This window comes from Halictus rubicundus, chromosome 9 (assembly GCF_050948215.1).
Source record: "Halictus rubicundus isolate RS-2024b chromosome 9, iyHalRubi1_principal, whole genome shotgun sequence".
Taxonomy (NCBI): Eukaryota; Metazoa; Arthropoda; class Insecta; order Hymenoptera; family Halictidae; genus Halictus; species Halictus rubicundus.
The window spans coordinates 7,893,081-7,907,719 of record NC_135157.1 but is presented as its reverse complement, the minus strand read 5'-3'; the positions used below and the strand labels follow the sequence as shown (position 1 = coordinate 7,907,719).

General features: G+C 39.9%; 1 protein-coding gene across 3 annotated transcripts in view; it reads right to left on the bottom strand.

Moving 5' to 3' along the window:
- LOC143357090 (discoidin domain-containing receptor 2) overlaps positions 1-14,639 on the bottom strand; it is a 170,733-nt gene that overhangs the window by 24,137 nt on the left and 131,957 nt on the right. For all 3 annotated transcript variants that reach the window (XM_076793309.1, XM_076793310.1, XM_076793311.1), the window contains 3 exons: positions 11,780-11,927; positions 1,245-1,409; positions 154-287 (listed from right to left, as the gene is read on the bottom strand). In XM_076793309.1, the coding sequence (XP_076649424.1) occupies positions 154-287; positions 1,245-1,409; positions 11,780-11,927 (447 nt within the window). The remainder of the gene's footprint in view (positions 1-153; positions 288-1,244; positions 1,410-11,779; positions 11,928-14,639) is intronic.

Sequence of the window (14,639 nt, the reverse complement as noted above, 5' to 3'; positions counted from 1 at the left end):
AAATCGCGAGATCGGTTAATCGGGCCAGGGGAAATATCGGGACACCGAGGCACGGGGAGCTGGTCGTTAAAAGTTTTATCTCCGCCGTCGATCCGATCCAAAAGGTTTATGAGTTCGTCGGAACTTAGAGAGGGGAATGTATAAAAAGATTACCTGGACATCGCGGGAGAAGTAGTTATTGGTGTAAATGTGCACCGCCTCGAAGATCCAGGTTACCTCGAACTCGAACACGAGCTCGACGTAGCCGTCCTCGAAGGTGTCGCGCATCCATGCGACCCAGCCGGTACCTGCGAACAAAAACGTCCCTATTTCCCACGGAATTGATTTACCGCGAATTCATTCCTCTCTCTCTCTCTCTCCCCCCCCTCTCTCTCTCTTTTGCTCTCTCTACCCCGCCCGACCCAACGGCAGACAACTTCGTTAGAGTGGATCGAAGTTAAAGCTTGAGCAACGATTGATCTATTGTTTCCCTCGTTAATTGAATTGATTTCGTTCGGGGTTACTTGCCGGGGCTAAGCGCGGGTATAGCTTTCTTCTTGCAACGATCCGCACGGGGCCCCATCGTGTTTTGTGAAGCGACCGGAGTATAATCGACTCCAATGTTCGCGGGTGCTAAGTGCCGATAAGGGCTCGTTCCTGTCGAATACTAAGCAGCAGGCTGTCATCCGTTTTTTGGGGGGGAACGAGGTACGAAAAGACAGAACAGACATTCATTTGAACTACTTGTCAGTCTCGTAATTGATGGCACACCGTTTAAGTCAGAATAACTTTTTTACAAATGGACCAAACGATTTCAGCTCTTTTCAGCTGGATAGATTAATTTACCAGATGATTTGTAATGAAAATTTTGGACAATTTTCGTTCAGCTTGAATTGCGGGAAAAAATAGTAAATATTGCTTTTTATAGCTTTTTTTATTCAGTCTCGTAACGTAAATTTAAACTGGGGGTTTTAAGAAAAAGGAACGCGAAGATAGATTATTTTCTTCTCTTTAGTAAAAATTTAAATTTCCAATAAAAATAAATAAGAATAAAAATGTGCAGTTTACAAGCGACTTCGGTAATGGCTGACGCATGGGATCGGCACGGGCGAGTGTAAGACACGAAGCAGATCGAATCCCATCCTCGATCTGACGAATGACACCCGGAGGACTCGAAGCTGGGGGCGATATCTAGGCCGAAGATTTTCAAGATACCTTCCATTTTCGGCACTTAGCACCCTACCGCGTATCCACCCACCGATTACCTCTTCCATCTCCCATGTCCAGCCTGTAATTATCCGCGCCGACCTCGCCATCGATTAGCCGGCCCAAGCCATCGGTCAACAAGTTGTCTTGCCTTTTGCCGTCGTAAGAGACGTCGCTGAGCTCCGCCGTCGGGGAATCCGGTATGGTGTAGCTGACGACACCACCTGAAACACAGGGTGAACTTTCGCGTGACAACTTCCCGGATAATGCTTCTCCCTTTTAAAGCAAACTCGGTGTGCCCGGGCAAGTTCGCGTTGTTCTTTGCTCGCCCGGACAAAGAGGGTGTCGAGCACGCGCCCCGACCCGCAGTAAGAAAGAATCACCGCGTTGACAGTATTGTTTCGTCAGCCCGGCCCGTATTGTTTCGTCGACCGGCTTACTTTTCACCACAAAACGATCCCCAAGTTGCGCAGACCTCGATGTACCTGCACGAAAATCCCTCGCTAGGAAAGTCAACCGTTAACTCTAGAACCACCAGGAGGAAGGCTCCTCGAACTCTTCAATCGAACAATGTTAAATTAAAAAAACTATGCATTGTTGCATGTATGCTTAGGTTCGGAATTTATTTTATTTTCGGAAAGTAACAACAACGGTAAATCAAACTAAATCGTAACTTCTACAAAGGATGATAAGGGTGCAGATTTTTTGTCCATAAAATTCGAAAGAGGTTAGTCAGCCTAGTAGTATATTGAAAATTTATGGACGCCATTTTCCAAAAGAATGTTTCGAGGTTGTTGAATTTTGTGAGTTCTTTTTCCACGAAACTATGAAGCGGTTCTTCTTGAAATTTTTAAGATAATTTATCTAATATTCGAGGGACTTGTACTAATTTTCTTTGTTGGAAAATATGTGTTATATTTTAAGTTCAACGACGACTGTTAACTATACCAGGACATTTCAATTTTCTATTAACACAAATTTTCTGGTTTGCAACATGGCTCCGATGGTCGCGACGCTATTAACAAGTTAAATAGAGCGATTGTTGTTTACGTCTTACAGAGAAACGCTACGGAGGTTGCAGTTAAATATCGCATCCATCTACAAACAGCAAACCATCCGGAGTTATTTAAACATTTAACTGGAAGCCATTTACGCACTCATCTGGAACTCATCAAACAGACGTACACGAAACTCTGGAGGACGACCACAAATCTACGTATTAGTTTAGTTTCGCATGTTTATAGGAGCAACGCTTAATTAAACGTATGTGTGTCAAATACATTTCACATACATTATCCGTCGTTCAAATATTTGTGGAAAAATGAATTTGTTCGTTCGGTCAAACAGGGATTAATTGAAACGCAGCATCTGTGCCGCGACACTTTTTTTCTCATTAGCTTCAATTAGGTTAGCGCTGTCTCGTCTGCTTATATTTTTCAGTTCGGTCGCAACAACTTCTGTCGGTGATATTAAACATTATTGAAAAGTGATAACAATATTAGCAACATGTAAATTCTATGATAATTGGTCAGAAAAAGACACAAATTACACTGTGTTAAGTGAACATTTGTTTCATTTCATTTGAGTATAATCATTCGTGTACTGCTACAACTACTTTTCTGCTAAGGTTGCAAGAAATTGATTGAAATCATGTTTAACAAATTAAATGCACGTTTTGCTACGTTGAACTTTCACACTTGGTTCTGCAGTACACGATCTTGTTTTACAGTGAAAATGGGCGCATTTGGAACATTGAAGAATAAACTAGAAATGGTGCCTTTCCGTGAAAGTAGAATTCGGCAGATGCGTGTGCGCTTTAGTGGCTTTCTAGATACAGAAAATGAGAAGTATAATATATTAATGGAGTTCCAGCAGGAAAAGTGTTAATTCGAAGCTGCTGCCGCTGCTGGCAAATACTGCCTCAAAGTGGCTGCTGCTCCACTATGTAAAGGAGATTCGACCAGAGTAGTCCTGGTGACCTTTAACGCGAAAGTTTCGTGTACAGAAACACGAAGAATTATTGAACAGAATGCCCGGTGGAGGAATCGTCAAACGGAGTCACGGATATTATTACTCGTTCGGTGTGTCGCGAGCGTGTCGAGGGGTTGAGCACTCACGGGGCGAGAAAATTAATAATGAACGGCAAAAACGACGCGGCGGCCACTTCGCTGTGTCGTGCTCGGAATCGCCTAACTGCTCTTAATATTTCACGGTGCATACGTTCCCAACCGGTCCCGCGTGTCACGCGATGCGGTCAAGCGAGTTTCGGCGTTGCTGCATCAAAACTGAACACAATTTCGTATCGCCGCCAGAAAAAATCTATATACTTCTTTAGAATATTACCGTGCTTAGCATATAAACGCAAACCCCGACTCCTGAGAAACCTTGGAAACTTCGTGCAATATCTTGAATCGATAATAGACTATATTTCATACTAGATTGCGGACTTTATGGATTTACGACAGAAATAAGTGAAGTACAAAATTGTAACGACATTAGAAGAATTTAAATACATTTTTGTAGTCTTCATTCATTGGAATTATTAAATGAAGAATTACATTTTTATTTAATCTCTGTTTCTCACAATTTATACAGAAAATATTTATTTTGCTTGAAGATCCGGAGTCTATTTATCACAAATACAATTTTTATAGTTTGTTACCTGTAGTTTGACGAGCCGCTGTTTATCTTTTTCTAAAATGCTTTTGCAGGACATGAAAACACGTCTCTTGAAAATTATACCAATCGAAACGTCTCCAAAAGCTTTGAAAATTTTTTGCCGTGAAACTACAATGATCTTGGCAGTTAAGGGTTACAACAGAATTGTCAGTATAATAGATAAAATTTATCAAACGAAAATTAAAAATTTTCTGAAACATGAGTACTGTATGTTTTTAGTTTATAAGTATCTACTTTTCTTTTAATTTGTTGGTCGAATGATTTTTGAATTCTATACACTTACGAAGACGCGAAACAGATGAAAGATGAATTGAAAAATTACAAATAGCTTCCGAACATTTCTGAAAATACATTTTATGAGGGATGGATGATGCGAGCGAACAGGAATGGCGGAGTCGTTAATAGCATCGGCTATTAGAAAGTGATCGAAGAAGACCCGGTTCTTTAAATAAATCGTTCAATTAAAAGGAACGGTTTCATTGTGAAATATTTCATTCGGACCTGGTCTAGACTGGCTTAGTAAATTATTCGATCCATTTCTGTTCTACTTTTCTCGATTACTCGATCGGGATTACCGGATACGAATTAATAATGCCCGAGGCGATCAACTCCGTCGGCGAGATTAAAGGACGTTTATAGTAATTCCGGCGCGTTTCATCAGTTTTAGAACCCATTAGCCCAGACAGTGCCGATACTCGAGCAATTTTCTCAACGCGCTTATTAAAAGCACACCTCGCGAGAGCGGCAAGGGCCGTCGTTAGTGCGACTTTACCCTGTAATCCGTGGAATCCGCTAATCTAATCTACGCCAGCAATCTGCACCCCCGCGTACAGGCGCCACACCCAAATTATTACGAAGTTCCATTGAGTGTCGTTAGAGCAATTTCCAGGGGAGTTGCTCTCAAAGGCGAAGAGTGCACTCGTAACAAGTTTCAAAATCAATTCGCCTTCAATCGTTCGAGGCACGGGGTCATTTTCAAAAGCCACTTGTCTACCATTTCAAGATAATCGAAATTTCGATATTTCCACGGTTGCAGAAAATCTTTGACAAACTCCGCACGGGAACTTTTCCGTTTTCGAGGTTCACCGCTGATACGGAACGTTACCGAACCGATCGTCACTCGCTCCGACGACTTGCGAGACCTCGCGAAGTTTACCGATCGAAACATCGTGGATTTCTTACGTGTTCACTGGAAAATGGAGATTTCAACCGTCAAGCAGAAGAGGTTGAGTTAATCCCAATGGTTTCTATCTTCAGCTATCGATAATATCTGTATGCAAGGTGAATTAGCTTCACCAAACTTGAATTTTCCAAATTTTCCAAACGTAGTAATTAATTTTTTACATTTGTTATTTTTTTAATCGAGATATGACGGTAGTGAAACATTTTTTACACAACAGTGTTCAAGTGAATTTAAGTGGTACAATTAAAAAAGATCCGGCGTGTCCACGTGCCAGTGTTCGCAGCAAGTAGATCCGGAGAGTCATGCACAGACGCATCACGCGTATTCGCTGAATGTTTGAACTCGATTTCCTCGAAAACGAGGCGGCAAACAGATAAATAAATTTTAAAAAAATGGCCGAATATCGTTATCTTTAACGCGTCAAATTGACGCGGGGGGTGAACGAGAATTGAATAATCGGGTTTTGGCCAGGAAAAGTTGTTTTTCAGACCGCTCTGCATCGTTTTAAAAGACTGCGCGGTTCGGTGGCCGCGTTTCGAGGGTAATCGTTCGTGTTCACCGTCCGAGGGCACGGCATCAACGTTGTTTTAACCAGATGTCGTGCACGGTCCCCATAAATCCGGCATTCCCGCCCACTAGAACCCCGATCTCACACGCTCTGAACGCTTCTTATAGCGTGAAACCTCTCATGTCACCCGTTCCCGAGCCACCCAAACCCCTTCAATGTTTTCGCTCACGATCCTCCCAGCTCCTCGCAGAGACCCACCACCCTGGCTTCCATATTACACCAAGAAAAATCATTTATGCAAATGCCCGCCATTACACTGACATCGATAAAACGGATCAGCGTTTTGCTAGCCGCCGTTGTACTTTCTTGCGTCCAAACAGCTGGATCATTGCGCGATTCCCAGACGTCGATGACGAGCTTCTGATGTCCGACGCACTACAGAGATCTATTTCATTATTTAACACGGTGAATCACTTGTTGATCACATATGGCCGATTTTATATTTAATCAGTTACAGACATGAATTTTTATAGTGATTCAATGTCGAATGAAACACATTTTATTAGGATTTCTACGATGCAACAGAGTTCAAGCAGCAGTCACTACGATTCATTTCAACCTCCCAGGTTTCAGCTTAATTCCATTATTTTAATTCCGTGAAATTTTGTAAGAAAACATTATTTCTGTCAACGTGTTAGACTTGCGTTTAGAATTGTGTGTATTATTTTTAAAATGCAGTAGATACACGACAGGTATTTCTCTTCTTAATAATTTTATAGACAACAATGCAACAGTATTATCACATTCTTTGGTTAAACTTTACCTGAGGAAACCAGAAATTTTTAACATTTTTAGGTCATCCTGTAGATTTTGGCAAGAAAAATCCGAAAATACAAGTTTCGATCCCAGGAGATCACTAGTTCACCAGTTATGTGTGTGTAAAGATGTGCGATTTTCAGCGTTTTTGGGGTGTGACGAACCAACACAATATTTTGAGAAAATTTGGAGTGCGTTATAATTTTAGCCCTGAGTCACTATATTTTAAATCCAACTTTCCAAGTCTCAAAAATTGTGAAAATAGAGATAGATATGTAGAAAATCTACTGAATGAAGAATTGGAATAGGGGCTAAGAGTATAAAAATTTGATAAAGTATGGCTTACACAGTAAAGTGTGATACCAATAAAATACGACACGGGTCGTACAGTACAATATATGTAATGATGATCCCTAGTCGAAATACCTATTAATGGTAGACAGAAATTATTCATGGTAATGTTCGAAGAGATTATGTTTCGTTGGTGGATGATTGCCACTGGCTATTGAACTGATTTCTTTGGAACTGGCACGAGGGTTTTTCGTACAAGCGGTTGTGCACGAGAGTTTATTTACAGGCCAGTATTTAGAGGGTATAGATTTTAAAACGGTGCTCTGTTATTTCGTGCATTCTATAATACTGGCTTTACAATATTATACTCGCAGCTATATCGGACGAACTATAAACGAGAACAGGAACGTGCTATTAGATTAAACATTGATATTAGAAACGAATTTTTAAAGTTGCGTGAGCTGGGAGAAAAATGTAACCAAACTTCACTACTTTTACTTAGATTGTGTTAAAATTGTTATTAAATAATGATTAAATATTCGCATAAAAATCGAGGATATCGAATTTATCTAATACTTCTGTACATCAAAAAGAAATAACAGAGAAATATTATATAAATCAAGAAAATGGAGAAACGATTCCTTGAGGTATTTTGTTTTATTGCGTTGATTGTTATACTGTTTGGAAAAGGGGAGACGTATGTAGGTTAGGTCAATAAGACAGAGATGGCCAATACGACGGTGAAGTATTCCCTTACTTTTATTTCATTGCCCCGAGTATTCTAAGAGCGCCACTATTGCTCGCTTTAATTAGCATTCAGACTTTCCCCTTTATTCCCGGTCGACTTATTAAATGCAGCACCCTTCGAAAATTGTATTTAATCCTGGCACGTGTATCGTCCATAAATATTAATTCGTGTATACATAAAATATGGGTCAATTGATTCATCGTTTGAGGCTCGCCTTATTCAGAACCACCGGGGGAACGATTTTTCTGCATTCTTTTGCTTCAGTTAGTCTAGAAGAAAGATGAAAAGCTTACTTTATACCGCTGACAATGGCGCTCGAAAAATATTCAATGAATGTGCATGTCCAACAATATAGCTTGTTTTTAATACTAATACTACTTGCAATAATAGAAAAACTTCTAAAAATTGGATTAAAATTTTGTACTTTCTACATCGACCGTATGAAACAGAAATCAGATGAAAATGTATTTCCAATCAATTTAATAAGTCGAAAATAAGTGAAGAATATTCATAAATTATGCCTTTACAGTTTTATTTCCTGCACAACCATTTTCCATACAATATAAAAGATTGCAAAATTCTGCTTCCTTTTATAATTCTTGTTCAAAATATTAACGATTCACTATTTATTAATCTATAGCTGTACAATTGTTAAATATTTCGTACTAATTTTAAATAACAAAAATTCAATTGTCCCTCGTTGAGTGATTAACATAATTTTCAAATTTCTACGCGCTTCATATTTTTGAAGAAGATATTGACAAATCGTCTGCCTCTAAGAATATATCAAACATGCCTGGTTAAATTATGTTGCAAACTGTACGTTTACACTGTCTAGAGGCAACCCAATACATTAGTGGCGATGGTCTATAAAAGTCACACGATCTCTTCTGTAACAGGCCGGGAGTAATGAAAAATGATAGCTCCTTATTTCTTGTGCAAATGTTTCCCGGCCGACACTATGCATTTCGCATCGATCCTTCACGAGGTGTCGTGTTAAATTCTATATTACAGTCACCGTAACATTTTCGTGACAACGGGGGTGGCTTAACATATCGTGTTCCTCGTGGAATCGATACTTACGAGATAGTCGTCGCCTGGTACTCTTGACGTGGAAAAAAGTGCTATCTCATTCGTCGCTGGCAATTCTGTTTATGCAGAACAGTATGGCCCACAGAATTGTATGTTCCATAACCCAGTGCAAGAATTTGTCGTTGCTCTCATAGATCTTTCATACACAACCGTTAAATGAAAATATATTGCCTGTTTTGATTATTTCAGTAAGTCGATAATGATTCAACTGTGTCATTAAATTTTTCTAACGCCTTCACAATTTTGTAGTTAATCTATTTACTTTTGGTATGAGTGCATAAATTCCGCAGTCTTGTCATCGGCATTCAATAGTTGGGACCAACAGTCCCTGAAAGCAGGCAATACGCTCGTCGTCGTTGATGGCAAGGCAACTGAACAGAGGTGTGACTATAGTTGTCATAAAAAATCCTGTGTATATTTAGAATCATTTTACTGAATATTTCTTGCTAATATGCAAATATTTGGACAAAGCCATGCAAATATACAAATCTAATTCAGTAAATTATAATTATTTTATTGCTTTCTTCGTTCCGTTTATATTGTAGAAAAATATATTAGCACCATCTTTAAAATTCGAATTTGATGCACGAATATTTTTGCTTAATGTTAAAAATTTATTATCTTCTTACTGTTCCATATAGCAAAGGTTTAAACCTATAAAATATTTTCTTGGAGCCATTTTCTTTTAATAATCTAACCGTTATTTTACCATAAATGCGATATTATGTCAAGGATTGTTACAAGAGATGAAGATAATTTAATTCAAGTATGTCAGAGTTATAAAAATGAGAAGATTAAATATAGTTAGATCGTGCACATTTATTATTACAACGCAGTTAGTTATTTCCCAAAGAAGTGTCTCCACAACTTCAGAAATTGCAAAATAGAAAGCCAGTCACTTGACGATGGCGAGTTTAACAATAATCTATCAAAACGAAAAATCTTGAAGCAGTACTCACAAGCACAATGAGAGCGTCCACGCAAATACTTAGCCGAGGGGAAAGAGATTCTTGCACCGTTGTAACAACATAAAATCCGTCATGCGGCGACTCTACATTTCATTTTTGGATTTTATTCCCCGCTCCAGTCACGCGATCCTATAAATAAATTTCCATCGCGGTGTCAGCACCTCCTAGGGCCTGGAAGTTCTTTTCAGGCCGGGGTAAAGAATATCTTATCCCGGAACGACACGAAAGCGTGCTCGCAGAAATCATGGTGCAGCTCGCTGTCAGATCTGGAGCGGATGCTCGAAAGTTTTCGCGAGTCGGCGACACCGCGACACGCCATTGCGTGCACGGGGAATGTGAGAAATTGCGTATCAAACAATGACGGACACGTTCCAGTGCCGGCACAATATCCCCGGTGCCGGTTCCATTTAACTTGCTTAAGTAACCGAAGTAGGTCGAAAATAAATGTACAGGCCTGTCCGAGAAAGAGGGGAAGAGAGGCGGAGAGGATGAGAGAGAGAGAGAGAGAGAGAGAGAGAGAGAGAGAGAGAGAGAGAGAGAGAGAGAGAGTGGCCAATGAACTAGCCGGTATAACGCTGTTACGAGCGTTAATGGGATCCAGCGTCGCAGTTGGACACCATGCCGGCCTGGATTCTGTCTGAGTCGTCGTTCGCGAAATTGAATGAAATTGCAATTTGGAAATTAATCGCCGGCTGTCCGGAATTTCAATCTTACATTCCCGCGGGATTGGAAATTTACATACCGGCGTTTCTTCGCCGCGAGATTCGAATCGTCGACAACAAAGCGCGCCCAACTCAAATCCACGAGTAATCGATTTTTCTACAGGTCATCGGGTAAGGAAGAACAATTCAAATTCCAGGAGAAATGTCAATACGGTAGAGCCTCGTTAGTTGCCTAACAGCGTCTCCCACCACGAGATGTTCAAGGCTCTCGAGCTCGTGGTGGGGGTTGTGGTGGTCACGTAGAAACAAAAAAAGATCGACACCACGAATCACTATGACTGACCTCCTCTTTCGACGCACAACCTCGATTTTTGCACACGTTTTCGGCCCCGTTAAGTGCAACGAGCGAGGTTCTACTGTATATTCTTTCGCCACTTTGTATTGGGTTATTGTAACAGGGTATTGCATTGTACAAGTGGTATATATGTATAATACCATTGGAAAGAGTGCACATTCTGTTGTTTTTGACAACAGGATTAGATTATGTTAGGTTATGTACTGTTTAATTACATTTTGGGTCGACTGTGCTGTACTTATATTGTCCCGTGTCGTAAAATAATGTTACTGTAGCGTCATCCTCTGTAGAATCAGTGACATAATTAACAGACATTTCAGAAATAGGAATTAACGTGTTGGACGTTTATAAGATCATGTCAACTGACTTTCCGACGAGCCGAGTTCGTAGAACAATCTCATAAATTCACTATTACGTGGATGTACGCAGCGCTTTCGCTTTGATGCTCAAGAGTATACTGAGGCATTGCTCACGCATAATGCAAACAATGAATACACGGAAGCTCGAGTAACAATATGAGAACTACGGAATAATATTGTCAGTTTGCGAAATGTAGGTGCGTCAACTGAAACGCGAGAGTGTCTCCGTCATCATTAGATTGCGGACTTTATGCGTTTACGACAAAAATGGGTGAGTATAACTTCAAATAGTACAAAAGGCATTTGAGAGTATCGAGACATTATTTGCAATTTCTTAGGACTGGAGTAATAAATTGCCGATTAGTTCCTGTAAATCGGAATTGACAGTTTTAATATTGCATAAAGATGCGCATCCATTGCACGGTTTCTGCAATATCAATTAGGATTTTTGTTCGAAATTTGCCAGCTTTAATTGAAGTATTCGTATAAACGTTCCATAGTAAAATCCGTTCGAAGCTTCAGCGTTCGGATCGTCTTTTCTAGCATTTGAAATGCTAATGCACGAAACTTCAGAACCCCCGCGACTTGTATTCCCGTTGAACGCGAGTCGAACTCGAAATTTGAATAGTTGTTGATTGAATCGTGTTCTTTGCGAGGCCGGTTACAATAACGTCCTTTATTTGAATTCGCGCGTATTACGAGTCTCCGCAGATTGCTGCGTAAGATCTTCCGAATGAAGTCGTTTGGAGCGTGCCGGTTTAATGACTCTTTCAGTGGGACGTTCTTTGAACCATTGGCTCGCAAGTTTTCCTTTTAAGTCGGGGCGCAAACATTTGTACTTTTGAGCGTTCCGAGGCACGTGTAGCTACCAGGCCGGTTGTATTCCGTGCCTAGGCACTGTAGACTTACGGTAAATTCATTGGTAGCACTCACCCGTGTCCTGACAGCCTCTCAGCTCGATTCGAAGGCAAACGGTGCGCCTGTGCTCGGAGTGCGGCAAAACACGGATCTGGCTGGCAAATATCGGCGGGATTAATCGATGCGACACTATGGTCGATGTGTCGCTATTTCCGGCCAGCACCTGAAAAATCCAAGCAGACCCGATCGAGACACAATTGTTTTTCTCTGCAGATCATTCTCTGGACGATGATTACAAAAGTTAGTGTCCGATTAGAAAATAAAACATGAGCGGACACATTTTAAAAGAATAGTTTTATTAACCGATTACAGTCTCTACTCGATAATTGTCCCTGGCCAGACCCGTGTTTTGGACAATTATCGAGTAGACACGGTACATAGTCATCACTATTTTGTACAAGTGCCTCCCAATGTTTTAATGTGGTTCTTCTTCAAAAAAAGGGGCTGGAGGTCTTTGAAAATCGTGCACCAACTTTTGCAGTCGTCGAATAATTTACTGAACCACACACAACGTCGTACTGCGAGTACTTGGAGTATTGCGTTAAATGGAAACTATACAAATTTTTGTATATAGCCAGTTCTATGGAGAAACCGACAATATTCCGGTTTAAAACCGGGCGTTACAATTCATGCTGGGAAATATCCAACGATCATTGACTTTTCAATGACTTCTGTTAGCCAAACAATATTTTGTTCAATGAATGTAGCTGGAGCTAACAGGAAAAATCTGTTGCCACGCTGATAAAGCCAAATTTGTCTTTCGGATCTTGCAAACAGTTGCGTTTAACAAATAAAAATGATTTACGCGTCCATGAACGAGAGTACACTTTGTTCATAAATATTATTGTACTGAATGAATGGATAAAATACTAGTATGGACTCGATTTCTTCAAATACATAGCAGGTGGTGAAGAGAGATAATGTTGTGAAAATTTCGTTCTTTGGTTTATGAAACTAAAAATTAGATATGTTTCAAATTTAGTATTATTGTGAAATTAGAGAAATATATGGAAAAATAGAATATTATTTTCACTATATTTCTTAGAATAATTACAACTGTTTTCTTTCTGAATCTCAGTTACCTGTTCTCAATCAAACTTTTATGGAAGAGATTAGGTCATAAAAACTCAATTTTATGTCTTCATCGAAGAAATAGGATAGATAAAAGAAATACCATAATAATGCAATGAAATGTCAGTAAAAGTGTCAATAAACTTAATTCGGCTAGAGGTAAGTATTTAAAGAAATATTTAGAAAAAATGTTATTAGCCAAACCTGTTCTTAACGAAACTTTAATAGAACGAAATAGATGACAGAATGAACAAAAATTATGCAATGGAACACCACAAGGAGTACAAATTAATTCAGCGAAAGAAATAATCTAGAACAAATAGAGGAATGATCCAAAATAATTTGAAGTGGGTCCGCTAACAATGCATTCCAGTCCACGTACTAGCAGTCTAAAATAATTTTAATTTCGAGACACGAGGTATAAAATCGTTTGAATAATTCCTCGCGACATTGTGCATTAATGACGAGCGAAAAACAACGTACGCAACATTTGCACGAGGAGGGACGGAGTTCGCGACAGGGTAAAACTAAAACGGAGGGTGGCGCGCGGTATATATTTCGGTGATATTTAATTACACTGATCAAGTCGATAATTCGAGGTTGCTCACGGTACCGTGACATTCAGATTTATTCGACTGATAATTTACGGAATCAGGACTAGACGGTGCATTAACCGCGCGGTGGCATTGCCTTCTACCGATGCAATCATGATCTATGTCTAAACGGCGTACGGGGTCGCGCTGAGATTTTGGGGGTAAGCTGATTAATATCGACGTCGATGTGACGGCGGACCGCTCGTGCATCACGTCCCGTCGTTTCTACGTTTACGGATCGGGTTGGCCGCGATCAACGCCGCGGCATTATTATCAGATCCGCAAAATTGTGTCGGGTTCCCGCGGCCGGCTAAAATAATCTGCGCGTCCGACATCGCGGGGACCCGTTAACTCGATTCGCGGCCGTCGCGGGCACATTAATCGGTCGGTGTAATTAAATCAGCTAAATTATCGCAATTAACCCGATAATTATATGGTTACGATAACATACATCCTGGAAACATGGGTCCGGCGCGAATTTATTTACGATTCATCGATCGAATACACTTGAACGGAAGAATCGGCGACAGTCGCTCCGACGACGGAAGTCATTATTAATTCATTATAGAGGCGAAGAGTCGGTTGGTCGTAAATAGATCTCTATGCAATATCAAATTTTCTCATTAATAATTTTAATATGTTCACAAAACAAACAGTAATAATCCTGCTCTCGTTTGAAAGTTTCAGACTTCTACTTTTACATCATTCATTTTTGCCTAAGACAATTTCGCATGGCGGCGTGACAGGTGCAAAATTGAAGATATGTTTGCTCTCGAAAATGCTACCGATTGAAGCGTCTCTAAAGAAATTGAAACATTTTTCTCGTCAATCAATTTTCCGCAGATTTGAAGATTGTAGTCTCCCCTTTACAACGTTTACGTTTTGTGAAGGTTTAAACGAAAGCTGATGACAGCCAACTGTACAATGACATAAGGTACACCATTCAGAACTTTACACCGAATTCCCTGGAATGGAAGCATATCAATAATTCTGCCAATAGCGGAAGTCTAGTTGTTAATTTAACAATTTTAACAATTAGTTGAACAGATGCTAAATCCGTTCCTAAGTTAATCCGTCTAAGCACCACAGAAAGTTACTACTTTACGTTACTTTATAAAAATAATGTATTTATTAAAATTTTAAGCTCCACTTATGAAATAAAAAAAATGGTTCTGCAGTTATACTGTAAACAAGCAACATAATATAAAACA